Raw genomic sequence first — 26650 nt, 5'->3', positions numbered from 1 at the left:
TGAAAAAATTTGCCATAATTTATTTTGCAAAGAATGTTGAACAATTGTAAAATGCTGTGACTGCTACAATTAACTGTTTTTAAAAAGAAGTGAAAGACAGATAAATAAATCATTACTCAAAAGTCAAAAAGGTAATCTTGGGTATTTAGAAAGTGGTTAGCATATCCAGATCTACATGTGGGGCCCTTTAGCATCACAAATGAAAAAATATCAGCACTTCTAAAAATATATATACATGTACATATATTACATTGGTGAAATAATAACTACCCCTATGTAAAATTATTAGAATCCTGGCTTGATTATGGAAAATAAACAATATTAGGAAATAATTTAATTTTGGATGTAACAGTTTTTCTGATTGGCTGACAGTGTTTTGTCTATTAGCTCATAGACATAATTTTGTCATGCGATCGTCACCTCATCAACATTTTTCACGATTTCTCTGGCTTGAAACAGAATTTAGAATTAAGTTATAAGGAATGACTGTAATATTTTTTCTGTCTTTTCGAAATAACATAAAAATTTATAAAAACAAATTAACAAAATGAAATTATGCTTTATATAGTATAACTAGTAAAACTATTAATTTTTTTTCTAGTTTCAAATTTTCGGACGATGATAACTCCAGCGTGACATCAGGATCCGTAGGCTTGTATCACAATAGTCCACAGTCAGCCTCCCAGCATACATCACAACAACTTCCTGTTATACAGCAGTCAATAAATCTAGAACCAATCATACATGAACTACAGAAATCACATGAGGCCAACAAGATCATTCAGGAATCTGTCCAACAACTGTCTGATGAGTTTGAAACTTATAAGGTATGACTGATTCTAATCAACAAGGTCATTCAGGAATCTGTCCAACAACTGTCTGATGAGTTTGAAACTTATAAGGTATGACTAATTCTAATCAACAAGGTCATTCAGGAATCTGTCTAACAATTGTCTGATGAGTTTGAAACTTATAAGGTATGACTGATTCTAATCAACAAGGTCATTCAGGAATCTGTCCAACAATTGTCTGATGAGTTTGAAACTTATAAGGTATAACTGATTCTAATCAACAAGGTCATTCAGGAATCTGTCTAACAATTGTCTGATGAGTTTGAAACTTATAAGGTATGACTAATTCTAATCAACAAGGTCATTCAGGAATCTGTCCAACAATTGTCTGATGAGTTTGAAACTTATAAGGTATGACTGATTCTAATCAACAAGGTCGTTCAGGAATCTGTCCAACAATTGTCTGGTGAGTTTGAAACTTATAAGGTATGACTGATTCTTATCAACAAGGTCATTAAGGAATCTGTCCAACAATTGTCTGATGAGTTTGAAACTTATAAGGTATAACTGATTCTAATCAACAAGGTCATTCAGGAATCTATTAAACAATTGTCTGATGAGTTTGAAACTTATAAGGTATAACTGATTCTAATTAACAAGGTCATTCAGGAATCTGTCCAACAATTGTCTGATGAGTTTGAAACTTATAAGGTATAACTGATTCTAATTAACAAGGTCATTCAGGAATCTATTAAACAATTGTCTGATGAGTTTGAAACTTATAAGGTATGACTGATTTTAATCAACAAGGTCATTCAGGAATCTATTAAACAATTGTCTGATGAGTTTGAAACTTATAAGGTATGACTGATTCTTATCAACAAGGTCATTCAGGAATCTGTCCAACAATTGTCTGATGAGTTTGAAACTTATAAGGTATGACTGATTCTAATCAACAAGGTCATTCAGGAATCTGTCCAACAATTTTCTGATGAGTTTGAAACTTATAAGGTATGACTGATTCTAATCAACAAGGTCATTCAGGAATCTGTCCAACAATTTTCAAATGACTTTGAAACTTATAAGGTATGACTGAATCTAATCAACAAGATCATTCAGGAATCTGTCCAACAATTGTCTGATGAGTTTGAAACTTATAAGGTATGACTAATTCTAATCAACAAGGTCATTCAGGAATCTGTCCAACAATTGTCTGATGAGTTTGAAACTTATAAGGTATGACTGATTCTTTTCAACAAGGTCATTCAGGAATCTATCAAACAACTCACCTTTTCAAAATCTAACATGTCTACATGTGGTAATCTCATTCTGGCTAAACCAAACTGAAAATAATGTTACATTATTGGTTGAATTTCGATTGTTTATTACGTTTTAAACCAATCAAACAGTTTTTGTTTACACTTTTGCAAATATAACCCAGAATGCATTAGATTTTGTAAAGGGAATTGCTTACATCAATGTCTTGACCTCTGAGACTCATTTCACAAAAATTTTTACAAATAGAAATCATAGTTTAAAGACAGGAATTTTAAGTAAAATTTCAAATCAATTTTTTTTGTACCATTTTTTGTGGAAAGATTCTCTGATGGAAAGCCGTCTCCTTGGCAATCATACCACATTTCTTTACTTTTATAATGATATTAAAGAGGTGCTATGTAGAGAGCCTTGGGTTTTATATATGTGTACTTTCTGTTTTCAGATTACTGCCCAGAGTGATATAGGTATGTTAAAAACCTTGTTAGAAGAAGAACGTTACCGGGTAGAAAGATTAGAAGTACAGATAAATGATATGACTGAACTACAGCAACATGAAATACAGAATCTACGACAGGTAGGAGGGGTCTCTACTCTTTTACTCTTGTATGTCTGTAGGCCTCTCGTTAGATTTAGATTGGTTTATTTTGAGGAATTATTTAGAATACTTTTTAATTTTTTTTGTCAGCCTATATTGTGACACAGTGACAGAGTCATCACTAATAAATTTCCTGTTTACCAAATATTTACATATTGTTTTCTAACACATAGTGGCCATTTATGAAATTAGTCACATTTTTGTTTAGATACTATATATAAAATATCTTTAAATTTGATATCAGGCTTCAGTAAGTTGAAATTTGGTGGCGTCACTTTAATCATCAAATTATGGCTATTTATGAATAAAAAAATTGTAAAGTTTTTAGTTTTTGTTCTGTAACTTGAGTTTGTCCCAACCTTATATTATGAGACCTATGTGCAATACTTATTACCACAAAACTCTGATCAATTACAAATTTTGGTAGTGTCACTTTTATAGTCCTTGAATCTTGTCCCTTTATAATGCTTTATACAAGCGGGGGCATCATCTGTGTTCATGGGGACACATTCTCAATTAATTTTCTATTGTATTTTATATTTTACTGATAAATATTTTGCAAGCAACATGACACGGCATCAATTGTAGAACTTTGCTAATGTTATTTTTTATTTCTTGAACAGGATATAACTGGTATGGAGGAGAAAACAGAATACAGACTTGACGAGAGGACCAGCGATATACATGACATGTTAGAGAATTGTACCACAAGGGTAAGTTATACATAGAGATTGTCACTGGAGAGAACCAGCGATATAACCGAATTCTTTGACAGAATGATTACAATTTAAATCAAGCTGAAGAGCAGTCAGACTCACAAAATATATTGTGGAAACAGTTAATCTTATAACATGTACATATGGCTAATGATCAACATTAAATGTATGATTTTTTTGGCCATTATGTTTTCTGGTCTGTGCGTCCACTCGTTCGTCCATCTGTCTGTCCCGCTTCAAGTTAAAGTTTTTGTTAAAGAAAATGATAGTGCGGATGGGGCATCCGTGTATTGGGGACACATTCTTGTTTTTAAATCTGATCTCAGATGCCTGAATAGCCTCATACCCTTAGCCAGGGGGGGTTCAGGGGGGTCAGACGAACCCCCCCCCTTGAAAACAAATAAGCACTGTTAAAGTCAATGTTCTGTTCGGATTGTGACTGTTAAAGTGGAGTTTGTGAGTCCAACGAACCCCCCTTGGAAATTTCTGGCTACGGGCCTGAATAGCCTTGTTTCTTGATGTATAAGATCTTTGATACAAATAGGTAAATGTGGGTCAACGAGCATTTTAGGGCAAATCTTCACCAATTATTTCACGATGTGTAAAAATGTTTTATTTTAGGTGTGATATTTTATATTTTAGATCACAAAGATGGAGCTTCAGCAACAACAGCAGCAGATTATCTCCATGGAGATGGTTGAGAATGTGACCTTTCGAACTTTGTTGACAAAGATGTTAAATGTTGTTTTGGCTATATTAGCTGTTATACTTGTTTTTGTATCTACACTTGCCAACTGTCTTGCACCGTTTATAGCTAATAGGTAAGCTCAAATACTATAAAAGTCCACCATTTTGAAACTTTTGGTTAATGGGTATTTAAATTGTTCATATTACATTGACTACATCATGTACATACCAGTGTTATTTACTAAAAAAAAATCTTATATACATTTGGTCCATATTTCTTTTTTTTTCTTTTTTTTCATGTAAGGGCTGTTCCAAAAATAAATGTATAAGGGTCAGAGGGCACTTTTTATTTGACCCCACCATGATTTTTTTTTTTAAAGATATTTCATTAAAATGTTCAAGCAATATAACCACCACGCATCAAATTTTGATAAAAGTGCCTTCCCACCTTCATAGAATTTTATCTGGAAAAGGCCATTATGTGATTTCATATTTTTTTTAAAAATTTGTACAATTTTAACCTTCAGTATATCATGTAAATGTTCTCCTTCTTAGGGAAGTTTTATTCTTGGAAAAGAATTTAGGATTATTGCTGGAAAATGATGTAGAAAAAAAGCAAGACATACCAATCCTACAATAAAGAAAAAGTTTTTTTTTATTTTTAAATTCTCATAAATGAATTTATTTTTGTTTACAGTCAACAAATTCACCATTTCAGAAGTACCACCAAAAACCACAAACCTGTTACAATTTTTTTTCTGCGATAACTGTTTATATAACATTCTGATGAATTAGTTTTGTTTGTAGTCATGTAATTAATTAATGTATTTTTCTCTCTTTTCAGGACAAGAGTTTTGAGTACGACTGTTCTAATTGTTAGTATTGTAATGATGTTCAGAAACTGGGACGGCATCTCTAGCCTAATAGGATCTATATTTAACTTTCTGAGTAGTTTATTTCCACAAAGGTGACGAGGATGGTAATAGTATTGAAACTTGATCTGGTAGTTGGACATATCCAATAATTATTCAAATCTTCTCATTTATATGAACGGAAGGAGGACATATTTCTCAATCAGAGGGAGAATTCATTTCTCCTTCCAAGGGAGAAATCATTTCTTGACTGGTGGCAACGAACTCATTTTTACATTCAATATTCAGTGAACAATTAGGAATTGAATGAGGAATCTGTCTTTATGGATCTGAAATTATAGGTTGTTAACAGCTGTGCTGTTATAATGATAGTCCAATCAGAAACAAGCTGTACTGCTATTTCGACCAATGGGAGAACTGCTTATAATCAGTGTTGTTATTTCGACCAATTGAAGAGCTGCTTAGAATCTGTGATTTGTGTATTTGGTGCTGAATGTTGTCAATCAAAGTGATGGAATACTGACTGTCAGAAATTACTGACAGTTGTCAGTGTGGATAAAAGTGCTCTTTTGATGACAATGTTTTACATTGTAGTTCTTCATGTAAATGTGATTAAGTATTTTTAATCAGATGGGGATGATAATGGTTTTAGATAAAATGTTATTGTACATGGCCATTTTATTTTGTTAAGTGTGAGCATATGATTTTAATATGTGTATGTTGATTTAAGAGATTTTAATAGTTTGCTGTTAAAAGTTTTTATTTTAAATGCAATAGATTATTGTATGGAAAATGTTTGAATATAAAATTGATCAGTCCATTTAACATTAACAATGACAGTTTGTTTTCTGGGAACCCCTATTAACAAATTTTTATATTACCACTTCCATATGAAACTTACATGTAGATTTTTTCATAGATATTCACTTGTTTACACATAGTATGAAATTCCATTGTTTCATTATTGCCAATCAATGCAAAGGGCAGAAATCGTATTTTAAACTTAACATTAATATAAAAGGGACATGTTGGAAAGGGAGATAATTTATTTATTATCTTTTCTTTTTTTTTGAAAGAGAGGCATTTTAACTTTTGGTAAATTAAATGTTGTGGAAGACAATGTAATAATACTGTGATTTTTTTTATTTTGGTGAAAATAATTCTCTAGAAACTGTCTATTAGAAAACACACCATAACAGAGAAGGGAAAAAAAATACCAATTTGATATTAAAACTCACAATTCTAAAACATAAAACATTAATGCCATGCTAAATAATCGAAAAAACTATATATTTTTTTTATCAGAATGCAAAAAATAACAGAAATCTAAAGACTGAACATCAAGAAACCTACAAAAAAACTTGGACTTAAGGTGGTACCTAACACTACAGGGAGATAACTCTGTAAAATCAGCTAACGTTTCAATTACTTTGTGTTGTCTATAAGGGAATATTAAGCTTCTCAATGATCAAAATTAGTGTTTGTCAAACTGCTATATAACCAGTGTAATTTTCTGATAAATTGGTTGGGTTCAAATGTTTTGAAATTTTTATATTTTTGTCAAAGGGTCAAAGTAAATACTTTGCCAAAATTTTATGAAAATTAAACAAGCCAAATCAATTTTAAGGAAGGTGTTGGGTACCACCTTCAAAAACATGAGCTGCAGAATGTATGCAAACTGCTAAGTTACATTTTATTAACTTGATACTGTAAACATAGTTATACCTACAGTCGTTTAACATTGCCAAAAGTTTTATTATTATTGATGCAATTAAACAGTGCCAACTGTGAAATAAATATGTTGTAATTAATGATTTAGAGTTCTCTCCCTTTTTAAAAATGGAGACTTTTTCCTCGCATTTGTAAAATTGTGCATAAATATACACCACTATTTTTGTTAGAGTCATATGCATTATTTCTTTGAATGGATTTAAGGGTTCAATAGTTTTTAACATTACATTTATGTTTTTACAGATTTCAAAGCATTAGTTATTGTATGAAGTAATTTGCTGGTCAAATTCACTATTTATTCAATTTGGGACATTTTTCAATATCATGTTTTTTTAGTGGTAGATATCATTTTTATGATGTTCTTTGAACAAGTATCTATCATTTACTGTCTTTCATCAGTCATTTAATGTTCTTAGATACATATTTGTAAATTTAAAACAATTTTCAAGAACTTTTTTTGAATTAGGAATCAAACTTATAGTGTTTTGATACCATAAGAGTTTAAATTTCAAAAAAATACTGGCAAAGAAATTAATTTTCTCATCATACAAGTTAATATATTTTTGGGACAAATTTGTGATTTCCTTTACAGCTCTTCTATAAAAGCATGCAAAACAAAACTTTAATCAACTTGTTTGCTTGGATGTTTGCAAAAAATAGGTAGGCAGAGGTTCAGTCTGCCTTATATATACTGGGATTTGATTGGACAATAAAAATTGACAGGAAAAGAAATTAATTTTTATTGTCCAATCAAATTCCAGTATATATTAAACAGACTTAAACAGACTACCTACCTGTTGTTTTACAAACATTCAAACAAACAGAGCAAGCAAGTTGATCAAAGGTTTGCTTTGCATGCTTTTATAGAAGAGCTGTAATAGCTATCTTTCTTTCTTTCTTTTTCAGGGCAGGGTGATAAACATGTTTTCCCCCTTTCTTTTTGTCAGTGCTGGTTTTCATGATATTGTTTATAGGTGTTTGATGTATATTTTGTTATGGATTAATTATTAATTTATTCACTGTGTTGTGATATATGCATGTTTGGTAGAATTGTTCATATTTTTAACCCTGGAATTCCATGTAATGGAATGTTGTATGATTGTTCAGAATATTGTATCTCTTAGAGATCAGCTGATTAACTTAAATTGACATTGTTGTTTTTCATAGAAAATATCAACAGACCAGAATTTTTTTTTAAAAGTTTTGATGATCTTATGGTTTGTGATCTACCCAAAAAAGTGAGAAAAAACATCATTGTTATGATATTTGGTCTTTGATCCTGACTAAAACAAAATGATAGTTTTCTCCCAGTAACCTAATGTTGATTGCAGTGTCCTATTACCTAATTGACAAGATCTAATGGAACTGATTTATCTCCTATAGCTTTCTCCTAGTTATCCAATTGTTGCCATCTATTGTATTACAACCAAAGACTTTGTTTTTACTGTTGTGTTAAAGTAGATTCTTACTTCATATTTTCATACTACAACAGGACCTCTAACATAGAAATTGTACAATGAGGTAACTTTCTTTTGTAATAGTCAAGTTTAAGTTTGGGTTCATTTTTAGAGACCCACTTATGACAGATCAGCGGCATTTTGTTTGCGTTTTTTTTAAGCATTGGCATTTCTCATTTCCATGGAGGTTGTTAGGTTCTGCACTTTCAGTCATGGTCCATTGATTTTGATAGTGCTGCCTAGTTTACATGAACTTTTTGAATTAAATATTTTTGCATTATGCTATCAAACTTACCAAAAAGTGAGACATATCTCTGTTTCAACAATTAAACTTGGATTAAAATTTATTACTTTGAAACAAAGATTTCAATTAGATTTATATTCAATTCTTAATAACATGTCAATATTACAATAACATATTTAGCTTCAAGATTATAAGAAGGGGCCTAAAGGGGTTATCTGCACGGAAGAATGTGAAATAAAATTGCCATTTCACGATGAACGAAACAATTAAAAATCACAAAACAAAATTTTTCCGACCAGTATCCCAAATGGCCTCTATTATGACAAGACCTACCTATTGTATTTATTGTAAACTTGTCCTTGTCCTGAACATGCATGGGATATTTGCCACTGGACTTGTAGCAACCAACAATCAATCAATCAAAACACAGTGCATGACAAACCTTTTTCACAGCTGCACGTGAAAACAAAATGGCAAAACACATTGCACGAAAATAACCCTTTACCACCCTCTTATGAGCCTATAGTTATCTTTGATGGCTTTACCTAGAACTTCTGGTATAAAATACAAAAAAAATATTCTCTGTTAGCTGAATTTTCTGACATAAAATAAAAAGTGTAAGAAAATATCATTCCTAGAAGGTAATTTTCATTGGCTCAATATTTGGCAAATTATTTTAAATATTTTATCTAAATTACTAACATCTAATACTTGATTGATATAAATTACATGTAGATACATATAATTAATCCATTTTGTTAGTGTATGTGTGTAAGAGAATGGTTTTTGAATGTTACATGTATGTCACATGATATTTGTGGTGGCATGTGACTGAATCACATGACTTTCATTGTCAACATGTTTTACTTTGTTGTTACTGACAACATATGTGCACAAGCAATTGATTATGCATGTGCAATAAAATAGATAAACAATGCAATAAAATGAAAAAAAAAATTCTTTCTTCTCCAATGACAAGCAAAATAATTGAATGATATTTATATCATGAAGTCAGCACTTTTGTATGGATATGTTCATTATTAGTAATTCTAATATGACGGACTATTTTATCTGCAACCAGTATAATTGCAATATATCTACATTAATGCTCAGGATAAAATAATGGATTATAAATGCCCAACCCATAGTTAAATGAAAACAAATCTACAGCTGGCATGAATTATTTCGTAAACAACTCTTAACTGACCATAACTCATAAACTATAAACATGGTAAGCTTTACAAATATACCAGTTTATTAACACTCTTCAAGAACTTTTTGATACAAATGACCTAAAAAAAGTCATTGATCATACATATCAAAATTTGCGAGCTTCATAAACAACTTCACCTTAAAACAGAATGGGATATCATGTTATAACTGAAGAGTACTATCTTGTAATACAAAAAGTAAAATCACAAAAATTTATAACTGAAAGTCCTTAATCCATGGTAAAATCTAATGATAAAACACATAGAACAAATGGAAAACAACTGTCGTATTCCCGAATTAGTACAGGCATTTCTGAGGACGCTTCCAGGTGCGGGAGTTTCTCGCTGCATTGAAGACCTATTGGTGACCTGCTGTTGTCTAATTTATGGTTGGGTTGTTGTTTCTTTGACACATTTCCCATTCCCATTCTCAAATTTATTTCAGAATGTAGAAAATGGTGGATTGAACCTGGTTTATAGCGCTGAACCTCTCACTTGCATGAAAGTTGTATTGAATTCCATTATATTTACAACTATATGTGAACAAAACAAACAGACATAATAGGTAAAAATGCAAAAAAGGGGTACAGCAGTCAACTTTGTGTTATTGTCCTCATCACTATAAAACAAACAAAAATATAACAAACAAGAATGTGTCCATAGTACACGGATGTCCCACTCGCTCTATCATTTTCTTTGTTCCGTAGACCGTGAAATTGGGGTAAAAATTTTAATTATGAATTAAAATTAGAAAGATCATATCATAGGAAACATGTGTACTGAGTTTCAAGTTGATTGGACTTTAACTTCTTCAAAAACTACCTTGACCAAAAACTTTATCCTGAACTTCACACTATCATTTTCTATGTTCGGTGGACCATAAAATTGGGGTCAAAACTATAATTAGGCATTAAAATCAGAAAGATCATATCATGGGGAACATGTGTACTAAGTTTCAAGTTGATTGGACTTCAACTTCTTTAAAAACTACCTTGACCAAAAACTTTAACCTGAAGCGAACGGACGCACAGACCAGAAAACATAATGCCCCTCTACTATCGTAGGTGGGGCATAAAAAGCTCCAAAAGTCGCATTAAATTTTAAATACCTCATTCTTTTTTTTTTTTTTTTACCTCAAACAATTTTATTTATCGATGTTAAATCCACAGTCAGTCCACCTGCATTCTGTTACTTCAAGAATATCAATATTGTACGATTGCATCTCTTTAACCACCTGGGCAGTCTTTCAACATTCATACACTGTTGTACGTTCCATGCTCCTATCTAAAGATGTTCTTTCGGCCCCAGAAGATTGGGTTTCCAGTTGTTAGCTTCTAGAAAGGTTTCATTAACAACATTCAAGGTGCATCTGATTCTTATACACCTACACAATTATAGTTCTATAAACTGGAAATTAATGAAAATAAATGTTTCTTGTAAATCATATTTCATCTAAATCTTAGAGAGGCATTTTATAAACTACATATAAGACGATTATGTGTGACCTACCTTACCGGATTTGTAATCACACAAGCAACACGACGGGTGCCACATGTGGAGCAGGATCTGCTTACCCTTCCGGAGCACCTGAGATCACCCCTAGTTTTTGGTGGGGTTCGTGTTGTTTATTCTTTAGTTTTCTATGTGGTGTCATGTGTACTATTGTTTTTCTGTTTGTCTTTTTCATTTTTAGCCATGGCGTTGTCAGTTTGTTTTAGATTTACGAGTTTGACTGTCCCTTTGGTATCTTTTGTCCCTCTTTTATGAACTACATTTTAGACGATTATGCTGTTTTATCGCTATTTTTTTTTTGAAATTTTCCTTTTGATCTTGCTGACTGATAATAGCCTTTCTCAGCATAGGGCAGTGATATAAAAAAACATTCGTTCGACAAGGCACATGGCGTTTGAAATTGACATCGACGTCATAGGTAAAATAGCGATAAACATATTATAGCAAATTTACCTGACGATATCGGGATATTGGTATTTAGTCGGATCTAAACTTGTACTTGTGATTTGTTTAAAACCGGTTTTGATAAAAATAAACGAAGAAATGTCGAAATGTTCTGAACTTAATTTAATCTATATTTGGGTAAAATGATGCAAGCATACGGTTTTTATTGCGTCTTACACTCCGAGAAACGAATAATCTTTAACCACTTTATTAAAATATTGTGTAAAAACGTTAATTATGAGCTATGAAAGTCAAGTGGCTCGTTCATTTTTCTGAGCAAGTTTTAAAAAAGTTGCAAAGAAATATTTTTACTGTGGGTTAGTTTTCAATAGTTTCACTATCATATAGATTAACAACTTTTGGTTATATCTATAATTTAGAATCATCATTGAAGGTGGAGCCCGAATGCACAGTTAATTAATTATATTGATGTGCCATTTGTATGCAAGAGTGACATTCCTTTGTATTATCTGCCGATTCGAAAAAGTTATTCCAGTATTGTCTCCCTTTAACAGATCCATTATTTTATAATTAAGTTTAGGTTTCTGATATAATTTTTGAATGATCACAAAATGTATCAATTCAATATATTTCAGTTTTTGTTAGGCCCCACCTACGATAGTAGAGGGGCATTATGTTTTCTTGTCTGTGCGTCCGTTCGTCCGTTCGTCCGTCTGTCCCGCTTCAGGTTAAAGTTTTTGGTCAAGGTCGTTTTTGATGAAGTTGAAGTCCAACCGACTTCAAACTTGGTACACATGTTCCATATGATATAATCTTTCTAATTTTCATGCCAAATTAGAGATTTTACTCCAATTTCACGGTCCACTGAACATAGAAAATGATAGTGCGAGTGGGGCATTCGTGTACTGAGGACACATTCTTGTAATTGCAAAAACATTGATGTACGAATATACTTCCATAAATGTGAAACGTTTAAAATGATTACATACCAATATAAAGAACCGTTCATCATCATTTTTGAAAAGAACTATAAATATATATCGAATTATTTATCTCCCCTTCATGATAGATGGATTTGGAAATCAACCAAAGTTATCTAATATTAATCACAGAGAGGGACTAGCAAGCAATTTTTAATTGTAGCTTATTTAACGTTAAAACAATTTTCCACTTTAAACGAATGTTACTTTAAACAAATATAAGGACTTTGTTAGCAAAATCTACAAATCTTATTAGAAATTATGAAATATTATTACAATAGATTAATATGCTACATATTATCATTGGTCATCTCAACTCGATTGCTTTTTTCACTTTCGCCGTACCGATTCAAGCGAGAAATTCAATCTCGTTGAGATAATCAACGATTATCTATACTTATGCATATCCTAGACTGCGACAACAGGTCGATAGTGAGTTAAGAAATAGAAAAATCGTGTAGGTCAACCAATTCAATATGATGACTGTAACATTTATGTTGTGTCGTTTTTCATTTTTTTTCACAACAGATGTCATATTAGGAGCAGGATCCGCTTACCCTTCCTGAACACAGCTCTTGGTGGAGTAAGTGTTGATCAGTTTTTAATTTTTTATGTTCTGATATGTGTACGGTTGTTTGTCTGTTTGTCTTTTACTTTTTAGCCATGGATTTGTCGGGGTTGTTTTTTGACAAATGAGATGTAATCTCCCTTTGGTTTCTTTTGACTTTGATTTTCAGTCATTCTCTCTCTATTTAGAGAATATATTTTGTCAGTGGAAAACCATGGAAAACTTCACCCCAATGATTTAAGCATTCACAAGCGTAACATATCAATGGAGATATGTAGACACCATACAAATTAACAAAGGTATGTTACTGATGAGAAATGGGAAGTTATCAATTTGAAAGTCAAAATCATCACGTTTGTCAATATCATATATCAATATATAAATAGATCTTTTAGTTTCGTAATCATTCTTTTCCAGAAATATACCAGGATTTATGAGATGCCAGCACTTATTGGTTCTTACAAAGACACTTATTTAGACGATTTACTCGATCATCCAATGAAAATGGGCAATACAAGTGTAAAGCGTAGGAAGATGAAAAGTTTTAGTTTCCATGGAAAATTACTTTACAAAGTGATTGAAAACTGCCAGTAGATCTTCAAAATATTAATGAAACTTTAATATAATTAACACCACTGGTTCAATAAACTGCATCAAAATATTTCTAAAGACATTGTTTCACTGTTGAAAGAATGGTTGCAAGAAATATAGAAATACATTTAGTCGACCCGGCTTTCTGATGGTTTTCATATTAATTTCTATTCTGTTTTTAGACTGATATTTTTTAATGTTGATACTCCAATAGAGAAGACCGTAACCCAGTTCTGGTTCGTGTTGCTCAGTCTTTGTTTTTCTTTATTGTGAGTTGTATACTGTTGTTTTTCTTTGTTGTGAGTTGTATGCTGTTGTTTTTCTTTATTGTGAGTTGTATACTGTTGTTTTATTCTGTTGTTTTTCTTTATTGTGAGTTGTATTCTGTTGTTTTTCTTTATTGTGAGTTGTATACTGTTGTTTTTCTTTATTGTGAGTTGTATACTGTTGTTTTATTCTGTTGTTTTTCTTTATTGTGAGTTGTATACTGTTGTTTTATTCTGTTGTTTTTCTTTATTGTGAGTTGTATACTGTTGTTTTTCTTTATTGTGAGTTGTATACTGTTGTTTTATTCTGTTGTTTTTCTTTATTGTGAGTTGTATACTGTTGTTTTTCTTTATTGTGAGTTGTATACTGTTGTTTTTCTTTATTGTGAGTTGTATTCTGTTGTTTTTATTTATTGTGAGTTGTATACTGTTGTTTCTTTATTGTGAGTTGTATACTGTTGTTTTTCTTTATTTTGAGTTGTATACTGTTGTTTTTCTTTATTGTGAGTTGTATACTGTTGTTTTTCTTTATTGTGAGTTGTATACTGTTGTTTTTCTTTATTGTGAGTTGTATACTGTTGTTTTATTCTGTTGTTTTTCTTTATTGTGAGTTGTATACTGTTGTTTTTCTTTATTGTGAGTTGTATACTGTTGTTTTATTCTGTTGTTTTTCTTTATTGTGAGTTGTATTCTGTTGTTTTTCTTTATTGTGAGTTGTATACTGTTGTTTTTCTGTATTGTGAGTTGTATACTGTTGTTTTTCTTTATTGTGAGTTGTATTCTGTTGTTTTTCTTTATTGTGAGTTGTATACTGTTGTTTTTCTTTATTGTGAGTTGTATACTGTTGTTTTTCTCTATTGTGAGTTGTATACTGTTGTTTTTCTTTATTGTGAGTTGTATACTGTTGTTTTTCTTTATTGTGAGTTGTATACTGTTGTTTTTCTTTATTGTGAGTTGTATACTGTTGTTTTTCTTTATTGTGAGTTGTATACTGTTGTTTTTCTTTATTGTGAGTTGTATACTGTTGTTTTTCTTTATTGTGAGTTGTTTAGTTTCGCTTGAGAAAAAAAAAATCACAAACGAGACACAGGTAGTACAATCCAAAGGAGGGATCGAGGGCATAATCTATTTGTTTCTGCTTTATATTAGAGAAGGTAGAAAATCTGGATGAACATACATTGTGTGTTGCATATTGTAACGAAGTTTTTGTCTTTCATATGTCATTGTCATTACGGTCATGTTCATGGTTCAGTGACTGATTCAGGAAACACTTACTTTTTTTTTGTTTCTAGACAACTTTCGAGTTCGATGCATTTTCGTCAAAAAACTTTGGTTTTAGTGAACGTCACTCGTGCGTTTAGGTGCGTCATGACTTCCGTTTCAATGTTGAGCGAGTGGTTGAAAAACTATCAAGTTATATTGCACGAATAATTCGGCAAATCAAACTCTCATAATTGACAATCTGCACTGCTGTCATTAGGGAATTGTGATTAGTTACCTACGGAACAAATATTATTCTAGTTTACACTGCACAATGACGATCACTTAGACGTTTGATGAACGTTATAGTGCAGAGATACAGGCGAGCCCCTCTTTCTGGTAAATGACGTCACAAAGGCGCTTGCAATTGACGAGTTTTCTCCGGTGATGGATGAACTCGAAAGTGGTCTATTGAAATACTACGGATTCATTTATCTTCATGTATTGAAGAAAAGTTGCATTTTCGTGGATATGTGATTTTGTGGTTTTGCCAATCTGTTAATTGAAAGCCTTTAGAAGATTTGTAAAAATTTTTTTAATATTTTAATATATGGTTCACCTGTACCCTCGAAAATTGGTATATAACGAATAATAATAAGTCCACAATACTCACTTATTATGAGTGAAAGGATATAACTATATTTGGGAAATAGATTCTTTACACAGTCTGCATGTCCGTCAGGTGATGTTTAATTGAAGTCCGTTTCTGAGATACTTCAAACAAAAGGTCAACTGTATTTGGTGTATGGAATAATTGTTATGGGTACATGTATCGATTTCGATTTCATGGTTCATTGCAAAATGTTTATTTTTTGTAGTTTGGTCCGTTTCTAAAATACATTTGTATCAAAAGCAAAAGGTCAATTATATTTAGTATATGTAATAATTGTGAGGTGTAAATTTATGTGTGGCAGCGTTCAAATGTCCTTGACCTCATTTTCACGGTTCATTGGCCAATGGTAGGTTTTTGTAAAATTGACAGTTCATCAGATTCTATAAAAGAGGGACGAAAGATACCAAAGGGACAGTCAAACTCATAAATCAAAAAAAAACTGACAACGCCATGGCTAAAAATGAAAAAGACAATAGTACACATAACACAACATAGAAAACCACAGAATAAACAACACGAACCCCACCTAAGCTGTATGTCTACTAAATATGGTGTATGGAATGATAGTTCATGTCTATTTGATATTGTTAAACAGATCATGACATCCTTTTTATTTACATTTATGATGTTAAGTTTATGTGATACTTGAAGTAAAACCTTCATTTTATAGACTTCATTATTGATTGAATGATACAGACAAGACAATTTATTGTGTGCATTCTTGGTCTTTTTTGCCATGGCATTGTCTGTTTGTTTTAGACTTATTTAATGTTGTCATTTTAGCGGTTTATTAAACATTGTAATAAGGCCAGAGGTTTGTCTAGCCTCCAAACCCAGGTTCAACCCGCCATTTTTTGGCTTAAAATGCCCTGTACCAAGTCAGGAATATAGAAGTTTTTATTTCAAATAGCTCGTATAATTTCTAACTGTGTTGCATGTCGTTGCATTTAAATAAACTCATCATTGATACCATGACTAAATTTAGTATATATGCCAGACGCATGTTTCGTCTACAAAAGACTCATCAGTGATGCTCGAATCCAAAAAAGTTAAAAAGACCAAATAAAGTACGAAGTTGAAGAGCATTGAGAACCAACATTCCTTAAAGTTTTTCCAAATACAGCTAAAGTACTCTATGCCTGAGGTAGAAAAGCCTTAGTATTTAAAAAAAACTCAAAATTTTGTAAACAGTAAATTTATAAATATATAACCATATCGGCAATGACAATTCATGTCAGCACAATACTAGGCTTGTGATACCCTCGGGGAAATGAATCTCCACCACAAGTGGCATCGACCCAGTGGTTGTAAATAAACTCATCATATATACAAGGACTAAATTCAGTATATACGCCAGACGCGCGTTTCGTCTACAAAAGACTCATCAGTGACGCTAGAATCCAGAAAGTTTAAAAGGCAAAATAAAGTACGAAGTTGAAGAGCATTCAGGACCAAAATTCCTAAAAGTGTTGCCAAATACAGATAAAGTATTCTATGCCTCAGGTATTTCAAAAAAGTTGTTTCGTTGTTCTCTTCCACGACCTATAGTTGATGTGTTTCCCTCAGTTTTATTTTGTAACCCGGATTTGTTTTCTCTCAATCGATATATGACTTTTGAACAACGATATGGCACTGTTACCTTTATTCAAAACTGTTGTTATCTCTCGTTAACACTTTAAATATTGCTGTTTCGATATAAAACGGTATTCGCTGATAGCCATACGCTGTCACGAATATATGTAAATGTATATGTGTTGTCACGAGTATATGTACATGTATTTGTGTTGTCACGAGTATATACACATGTATATATGTATCATAATTAACATTGCGCTAGGGAAAATCTACGGTATTTTAAATTATTTGCCTTGTTCATTTGATATTACTATGGCAACAAAAATAAACACAAAAAAAAGAGTCAAATATTTTTAGAATTCAGAAGATACAAACACAAGTAATCAATGAATATTCCCACAAAATATCATCAAATAATGTAACATATTACTTAAACAAAAACATGAAAAGAAAAATAGCACATACACCAATGATTAAAAAGATGCAAAAACTTGTCAACAATGAATATTCCCACACAATATAATCATATAAATGTTATTTGTTATTCAAACAAAAACATAAAAAGTAAAAAGGCACAGAAACCAATGATTTTAAAGATAAAAACAAATGTCAGCAATGAATATTCCCACACAATATAATCATTTAAATGTTATTTGTTATTCAAACAAAAACATAAAAAGTAAAAAGGCACAGAAACCAATGATTTTAAAGATAAAAACAAATGTCAGCAATGAATATTCCCACACAATATAATCATTTAAATGTTTTTTGTTACTTAAAAAATAACATGAAAAGAAAAAAAGGCACAGAAACCAATGATTCAAACGATGAAAACACATGTCACCAATGAATATTCCCACAAAATGTAATCATATAAATATTACATGTTACAAAAGAATATAATAAACTAAACCAGAAAAATTGTAGAACAAAACCATAAAGGGTGATGATGAAATTAAAACCAAGTTTGTATTTCCCCTCAGTTTTTTTCAATCAACACTATTTCAATATGTGGTTGATTTCAATTAAACAAATTAATGTTGTTCTTTCTTTTTGGGTTCTTGTCTTTCTTTTTTCGCTGTTTTTTTCCTGGAAGAAAAATAATAATAATTAAATTTTCTGAGAACATAATGATTTATTACATTGTACTCCATATAAAAAATCAATCGTTGTAAAAGTTCATTTGGAAAATGATATCAGAAGTTTAATCTACTAGTATTTACCCATCAATAGTTATCAAAGGTACCAGGATTATAATTTAGTACGCCAGACGCGCGTTTCGTCTACATAAGACTCATCAGTGACGCTCATTAATTGTATATTACTATGCAATCACACTGTTTTGTGTCATATAAAAACGAGACGACAAATACCAGCGGGAACAAACTTATAACGCCATGGCTACAAAAGAATAAGACAAATAGAAAAAACGTTGTATTCAAAACACAACATAAAACACAAAAGATAAACTGTGTTTAATTACAAGACATTTAGACAAATATTCTAGTCTCCTGTGTAAGATAATCAGGTAGAAATCAATGTTAAGAAATGAGGCTATTAAAGATGTACTTAGGTCAGGTTTTGGAAATTGGTGGCAAATGTTCGGACTCCTTGGTATGTTTCCATCAATACAGGGTAAAATATTTTGCCCCATAACACCAATTATTTTTGTATAGAAGACTTCATTAGCTAATAAAAGGCCGTGTTAAAAAATTTAAGCAATTTCCTAATTTTTGTTCTTTCGATTCGAGACTCAAATAATACCAATGCAAATGTAAGGTAAAAGTCCAAGGCTGCCTTTTCACGCTTTTTTTAACTGAAATATTTCGAAAAGGAAGTCCATGACCTATCAATATCTTTAGCTTATTTTGTTTCTTAACAGGTGCTCTTTCAAAATGTAGTATTACTTTTAGTTTCTTGATTTTTAAAATTTCACCTTAGTATTCATCCTTAAGCTTTCCGCTTCACGATATACATGCTTGACTATAAGAGGAAGGGTATGTTTGCGAAATATATTATAAAACATCTCAGTTGAATGGCTGAATTCATTTAAAAACTACCTAAAATATTAAATAAGTTACGAGTCGTAAATGAAAATGTTATTTTCCCGACACCATAATTTGCAATTGTTTGCTGTATGTTCAATATATATAAATATAAACATATAAATATCTCAAGATATTCTTAGGGTGATACTGTTTTACAAAGTTTCCCAATATATCAATTTCAATTAAGCATATGCCTTAGTCCGAGAGTATATTATTTAAAGTCATAATAAACGAGTGACCGGTGAAAATTAATGTTATTCCAATTTTTGAACCAATTTTCGATATCACAAACTAGTCAAAACATTTACTAAATTTTATCATCGGTATAAAGACATCATTCGTAAATATAGCTCAACATGCAGACTTTTTATACGTTCAGGTATTTCACATCCAATTTTTTATGGAAATATTCTTTATAAAGCACAAAGGTGTCAGTATTCACCTCATAAACTTACAAAACCTTTGAATAGACTTATTAAGAAGGGATATAATTACGATACTGTTGTCAAGTCATTAAAGATTGCATATTTTGGAGTTAATATTGAGTCACTGATAAGGTCTTTGCGTCGGAACTAAACACATTTATTCTAAAAACAGTTGTTGGCATGACACGGGTTATGTTCTTCTCATATATGTTATGATGGTATGATACTAAACCCCTTACGGGAAGGATTGTGCCTGATGTTCATATGATGAAATCATAATCTTTCAGTCAGTTTAATTGAAGTCTGGAGCTGGCATGTCAGTTAACTGCTAGTAGTCTGTTGTTGTTTATGTATTATTGTCATTTTGTTTATTTTCTTTGGTTACATCTTCTGACATCGGACTCGGACTTCTCTTGAACTGAATTTTAATGTGCGTATTGTTATGCTTTTACTTTTCTACACTGGTTAGAGGTATAGGGGGAGGGTTGAGATCTCACAAACATGTTTAACCCCGCCGCATTTTTGCGCCTGTCCCAAGTCAGGAGCCTCTAGCCTTTGTTAGTCTTGTATTATTTAAATTTTAGTTTCTTGTGTACAATTTGGAAATTAGTATGGCGTTCATTATCACTGAACTAGTATATATTTGTTTAGGGGCCAGCTGAAGGACGCCTCCGGGTGCGGGAATTTCTCGCTACATTGAAGACCTGTTGGTGACCTTCTGCTGTTGTGTTTTTTTTATTTTGGTCGGGTTGTTGTCTCTTTGACACATTCCCCATTTCCATTCTTAATTTTAAACATAATAAACTTAGTCTTCTGTGCACGATTTTATCATTTTTTTCGCATAAATTTCGTACAATAATAAATTTGTTTTTCAATCGGTCAGTGTTGTTGTGAAAATATGGAAGGTAATTAAAGTTCATGTTTTGAAGCCGAAGTTTAACGATTGTCACCTGTTTGTCAACAACAACAAAGAAAGCTTGGATTTTGAGCACGTGTTTAACATGTACAATCAGATAGTTTATTTTAAGTACAGCCATGCGTATTGCGATCAGCGGATTTTTACGAAATGAGTCACAAGGTGACTTTGCATACGGAAAATATGTCGGGGGAATTGCTTCCTGGAAGGAAACAATGGAAATAAAGTAAACTCCTTCTAAATATGAACAAATTTAAGAATTTTCTTCAAATAAAAGTATATGAACAAAAGTTTAATAATGAAAATTATCGATTGAGTTATAAAAAAACCACATGCATTTATTTTTTTTTAATTTGAGGTTTCTTATGACTTTAAGTGTGTCTAACAAATAACGGACATCCATAAGTTTTACATGTCCAGGTGTAACAAAGAGTATCGATTTATCTCATAAATAAGAATTGGATTCGTCCCTGATCACTTGATAGGTGACTACAGTTGATTAATGAAATAAAACAGAGATTTCCAATCCGTGCGTAGCCCTGTTTCGTCATAAATTTAAAATAGGAAAGTATGAGAATAACTGAAACAGTACAACCAAAATTGTGTCGATGTCAACCATAATGTCTGCTCGTCATAACTGATACATAGGTTATTAGGGGAACATTTACCTGCTCTATTGTCCAAATCGTCTTCTTGTTTGTTGTCGGATTCTTTTGTTTGAATGCCTGCATGATTCTGTAAAAAGATACGAACATTTTACTATCTCATCGTCTCAATGTTTTTTTTTAAATACAGTGCCATTGTTATGGACCAATCTTGACAACCATAAATTACTTAATGTCTTTTTTCTGTTAGTTTATGTTTTTAAATGTTGAATTATCGGAAACTCTAAAAAAAAAATAACTTGGACAGAGATTGCCTTCACTGTGTTAGGTACAAATTCTCGTAATGTTTAGATTTTCATACTCTTTAACTAACTTTTGCTCCCAAACTAATCTAATTTGAATGCTTATCATGAGTCTCATCTAGACGACACGTGCGTCTGGCGTAATCAATTATCAGCCTTGTGTCTGCGAGGGTTTTCATTATTATGGTTCAAATATTTTTTTAACAGTTTATGATAAAAGATATAAATATGTTTTTATTAATAAGATATTTTAAAAATTGTTCCACTTTGGTTAATACTTAAATTATTAGGTAATATTTGTTTTAATATGTTGTATTTATAATTAATTTACTTGGACATTTTCCTAAGTTGCAGATTGATGTTTCAGTTTCGGAACCAACACAATTTTGTCCACTTCCAGATGGTGAAGGATTGTCACATGTCCTGTTTTGGATTCTGACGCCCTCTCCACATGACACCGAACAAGACGAGTTGAACCAAGGGCTCCATCCTCCATCAACTATTGCAAAAATAATGAACAGTTATTTAATTTTTAGCAGTCAGTTTGGTTCAACCTACTAAAATAAATCAAGAACTTATCTTTTACATGTTTATTTTAATATGATAATTTTAATCGATTTACCTGGACATTCTCCTAAGTTATTACTCGATTTATTTCACTTGACTGGGCGGAGTTTAACCGTTTCGCTCATAATAAACCAGTCCATCTATAGATCGCTGTATTAGGATAAACTCATCAATGAAGTGTCCAGTAATTCTTTTGTAAATTCCGTTGATGACACTGATATATTAGGTGATTAGAAATCAGTAATAATTATAACGGCAACCATCCTTATCACACACATCTTAAAATAGACTGCCCTTATGCAAATTAAAACCTAGCTCCGCCCGATCAGTTGAAATAACATTGGTAATACAGACTGATGTTTTATTTTTGGAACCAAAACAAAGCAATACACCGGCAGTTGGTGGAGGATTGTCACATGTCCTGTTTCGGATTCTGATGCCCTCTCCACATGACACAGAACAAGACGAGTTGAACCAAGGGCTCCATCCTCCATCAACTATTGCATAAATAATGAGCAATTATTCATCATTACTGCAGTCATTTTAGTTAAATTTTGTCAAAATAATTCACAAACTCCCTTCTACCTTATTTTCTTACAAAACGACAACTCGAATTCATTTAAATCCTATTCTTTGTTTTACCTCAAACATGTTTAGGAATTATTTTGTGCGTACCAAATAAGTGAATTAAAATGAAGTTCAAGCTTCTTATTCCCTAGTGTCAGTTTTCGTATCAAGCAAGTCCTACTGCGGTGGCCTCATAGGAAATTGTGCAATTTGTATAGATGTTTTTGCACGTTTTTGCACGTTATAAATCAGTTACAATAGTTTGAGCAGCCAATTCTTCTTACTTGAATTTACCGGAACATTTTTTTTGATTTCGTCATCAATAGTTTTTTGTCTTTGTTCACATCTCATCAATCTATTGAGAAGTATCAAATTAAGGTAAACAATAAAATCTTAAGGAACTTTGCACAATTAATCGTCGATAGGACAAGAGGTATAGAAATTAATATTTTTGCACCTGAGTTGCAAATAATTCATTTAAGAAAAGCGCCTGCTATATACTAAAATCTCGTAAGAGTACTTCTTATGATGATGATAATGATGATGATGATAGTAATAATAGTGACTACTGTCTGTGAATATGAATATATAACCATACTACTGTCTGTTAACTTTGTTTTATACTGTACAGTTCATTTCTACGAAATGTCGTAAGTTATATACACTTACAACAATAACGTTTGATGAATATTAAACATTGTCACTAGTTTTGGCTATTTTAGGCTATATTTGACAAAGAACAACAACTTGTACTCTGGTCACCTCATTGTACAATTAAATCAATGATACCGAATGTTCCCTGGTTATTTCTTGTCAAAATTAAAGAGTGGCAAAAAGACGTTTGAGACCACAATGTATCAATAAATTGTATATTATATTCAGTGTTTTCTTTCCATACTTTCACGAAGAAATATTACCAAATCATATCCCCATAAAAATGTTTATCTTTGTATTTTCTCAGTAAATCGAAAGAGAATAAAATTAGAAAGTTATATTTACTTTTAAATAGTTTATTGGATATGTACGTTCAAAATTAGTAAATCATTCTTTCTCCTATGATTTATTATTTTTTTTACGAGAATGTTGTGAATCTGAAAATAAACTATTGTAAGGATTAATTTCTAAGATTTAAGTGTGATGCTTGTATTCCATTATTGAATATTTGATATTTGTTTTTAATTTCGCAGCTAGTTATTTCATGATGTCAAAAAAAGAGGGACGAAAGATACCAAAGGGACAGTCAAACTCATAAATCTAAAACAAACTGACAACGCCATGGCTAAAAATGAAGAGACAAACAGAAAAACAATAGTACACATGACACAACATAGAAAAGTAAAGAATAAACAACACGAACCCCACCAAAAACTAGGGTTGATATCAGGTGCTCCGGAAGGGTAAGCTGATCCTGCTCCACACGTGGCACCCGTCGTGTTGCCTATCCGGTAAATAGTCTAATTTGGTAGGTCACATTCATGAAAGGGAAGGGGATTGTAGTTACGACGTAAGTAACATAATCACTGGGGTAATACTGTGGTTGTTTTTGACACTTTATAATACTCAGCATTCCACTAATTGCATTAATATCTGATAATATTTCTTGATTATCCGATATTTTTTGTGAAACGGTTATTCCATAACGGTTTACCAACTCGTGATGGCGTCCGTAAAATTTACGAAGGGATGATTTCAACTTCACCATTTGGAACTCTTGGTTTAATAGCTTCCTTGTGAGTAGCAACCCTCTATGAAGAAAATCATGATAGGAAATGCAAGCACAGGAATATCGTATCAATTGGGAGATATATACCCCGTATGCAGGTGCTGCTGGAGTGTTGCTACTTAGAAATGGAAAGTTCACAATTGGAAAGCTGAAATCATCTTTTTTGTCGTAAAGTTTTGTTTGTCAACTTAAGGTGGTACCCAACACTTTCACTAAAATTAATTTGGCTCGTTTAATTTTCCTTAAATTTTGACAAAGTATTTTCTTTTGACCCTTCAACAAAAATATAAAAATTTCACAAATTTTGGACCAACCATTTTATCAGAAAAATTCCACTGGTTATATAGCAGTTTGACAAACACCAATTTTGATCTCTGAGAAGCTTAATATTCCCTGTACAACATTACGTAATTAAAACGTTTAACTGACTTATCTCCCTGTAGTGTCAGGAACATTTTCTGCCACCCCTATTTTTTACAATTTTCATATTGATATGAATACGATGAAAATAATATGAAATATCAAAAGAAGATTTTTAAAACGACAGGTATTAATTGTGAATTTTCACTTCACATGTTAAAGAAGTATATTCAAAATGCACCATAAAATACATAAATAAGCCACTTGTATTCTTGGTTGGTTTTACTGCAGTAAGGGTTCAATATTTATTGTTAAAACAGGATTCATCTATTCATATATACCTAAAAACAGTAAAATTTGAATTCTTATGCAATTATTTTGTAACAATCATTTTTATTGGACGTTGACAAATATTTTGAGGTTTTAGATTCCATGTTCTCCCAGTCCATCTTCTTTGTATCTATATTGAAACCATTCTGAAGCGTTCGAAAAGTAAAAAAAAAAGTTTAGTATTTATGTTTGACATCTATAGTATACATATGACGTCACATTGTTTAGATGCTTAAGACGATGCAACCCTTTCGTGCACTTTTTCATTTATGCTTTTTTTTAAGCCAAAATATTTGTTAAATGACATTTATTTTCATATTTGGCATTAGAATGGAGACAACTGTATTGTATTTAAGCTTTGCATTCGTAAGGACGCCCGCTGAAGGACGCCTCCGGGTGCGGGAATTTCTCGCTGTATTGAAGACAGGAAGGTGATGATCTGTTGTTGTCTGTACTATGGTAGGGTTGTTGTCTCTTGGTTACATTCCCCATTTCCATAATCAATTTTACCTCGTATAACTTGATTTTACTGTAGCAAATATCCGTTTACCTATTTCCGCTCCGCGTCATTAGGTAAACTTAATTTTCGACAGTAAAATCTACGTTTTACGAAGGCCACCCTTAAACTATGATACAGTTATCTCCTAAATGATTAGTTCTTCAACTTTACTCATGTCAGAAATATTCAACTTTCCTTTTGATTCAAGCAACTAAATAATTATTGTTACTTAAACTATTCTAAGAAATAAAGATAAACTATCATTTTTGTCTGCAAAATAAAATATAGCTCCAAATTAATGTAATTTTACCAATTGGAAATGTTATCAAATAGAAGGATATATAAACTGAAACTTGATCTCAGTTGTAATAGTATCTGAACCTGATAAATTGTACCTGAACCCTTACTAAAAAACCCAAATCAAGTTAGCAAATAACCAAAGCTTAGGTTATTCATACAGAGCATAACCGTGAGAAACAAATATACCTGATAATTTGTAGTTCATTTGTGCCTATTTACAAAGAGTTCGAAATAATTGGATACTTTGCTACATCCTTGATTCTTTCCACGCTATCAAACTAAGCTTGCCCCAATATTTTTTACGAAATTATTGCTTACCTGAAATAATGCAACTTGCAGTTTCAAAATCTTTGAGTTCAATTGTTGTAATAAAATCAGTACATAATCCGAGATAAGACAGACTTGGTTGGTTTGCAGCCCATTCTAAGAAATCTTTCATGAGGCAGCATTTCAATGGGTTACTGTTAATTTCACTAAAATATCAAATTTGATATCAGGTTAATGCCTATGTCTTGTACCTTTCCTGTCTGTCGTTTTCACGTTATTGAGGAAAAATGTAAAAATGTTGAGAGGAAGAGATATATAAGATACAACAACAATCATAAAAAACAAACATATGTTTTTTCTGAATTTTAGCAAAAAAAGAAAGAAAGAAA

At 31.7% G+C, this 26650-nt stretch overlaps 1 protein-coding gene and 1 long non-coding RNA gene across 9 annotated transcripts in view; one reads left to right on the top strand and one right to left on the bottom strand.

Annotated features, from left to right (window-relative positions):
* The window catches only part of LOC134690685 (transmembrane and coiled-coil domains protein 1-like), a 65604-nt gene extending 58517 nt beyond the window's left edge, over positions 1–7087 (top strand). For 3 of the 8 annotated variants that reach the window (XM_063550684.1, XM_063550685.1, XM_063550691.1), the window contains 5 exons: positions 602–827; positions 2512–2643; positions 3288–3377; positions 4023–4201; positions 4912–7087. In XM_063550684.1, the coding sequence (XP_063406754.1) occupies positions 602–827; positions 2512–2643; positions 3288–3377; positions 4023–4201; positions 4912–5038 (754 nt within the window). In that variant the 3' untranslated portion in view covers positions 5039–7087. The remainder of the gene's footprint in view (positions 1–601; positions 828–2511; positions 2644–3287; positions 3378–4022; positions 4202–4911) is intronic. The other 5 variants (XM_063550687.1, XM_063550686.1, XM_063550688.1 and 2 more) reach the window with 2 other exon arrangements.
* An 11240-nt stretch (positions 7088–18327) lies between these two features.
* LOC134691213 (uncharacterized) lies at positions 18328–22143 on the bottom strand. The gene is made up of 3 exons (XR_010102104.1): positions 21980–22143; positions 21410–21476; positions 18328–18441 (listed from the first exon to the last, which is right to left on the bottom strand). It is a non-coding gene; the product is annotated as an uncharacterized LOC134691213 (long non-coding RNA).
* Between the last annotated feature and the right edge of the window lie 4507 nt (positions 22144–26650).

Source organism: Mytilus trossulus, chromosome 11 (genome assembly GCF_036588685.1).
Source record: "Mytilus trossulus isolate FHL-02 chromosome 11, PNRI_Mtr1.1.1.hap1, whole genome shotgun sequence".
Lineage (NCBI taxonomy): Eukaryota > Metazoa > Mollusca > Bivalvia > Mytilida > Mytilidae > Mytilus > Mytilus trossulus.
The sequence above is the reverse complement of the archived record's forward strand: the minus strand, read 5'-3'. Positions and strand labels throughout refer to the sequence as shown.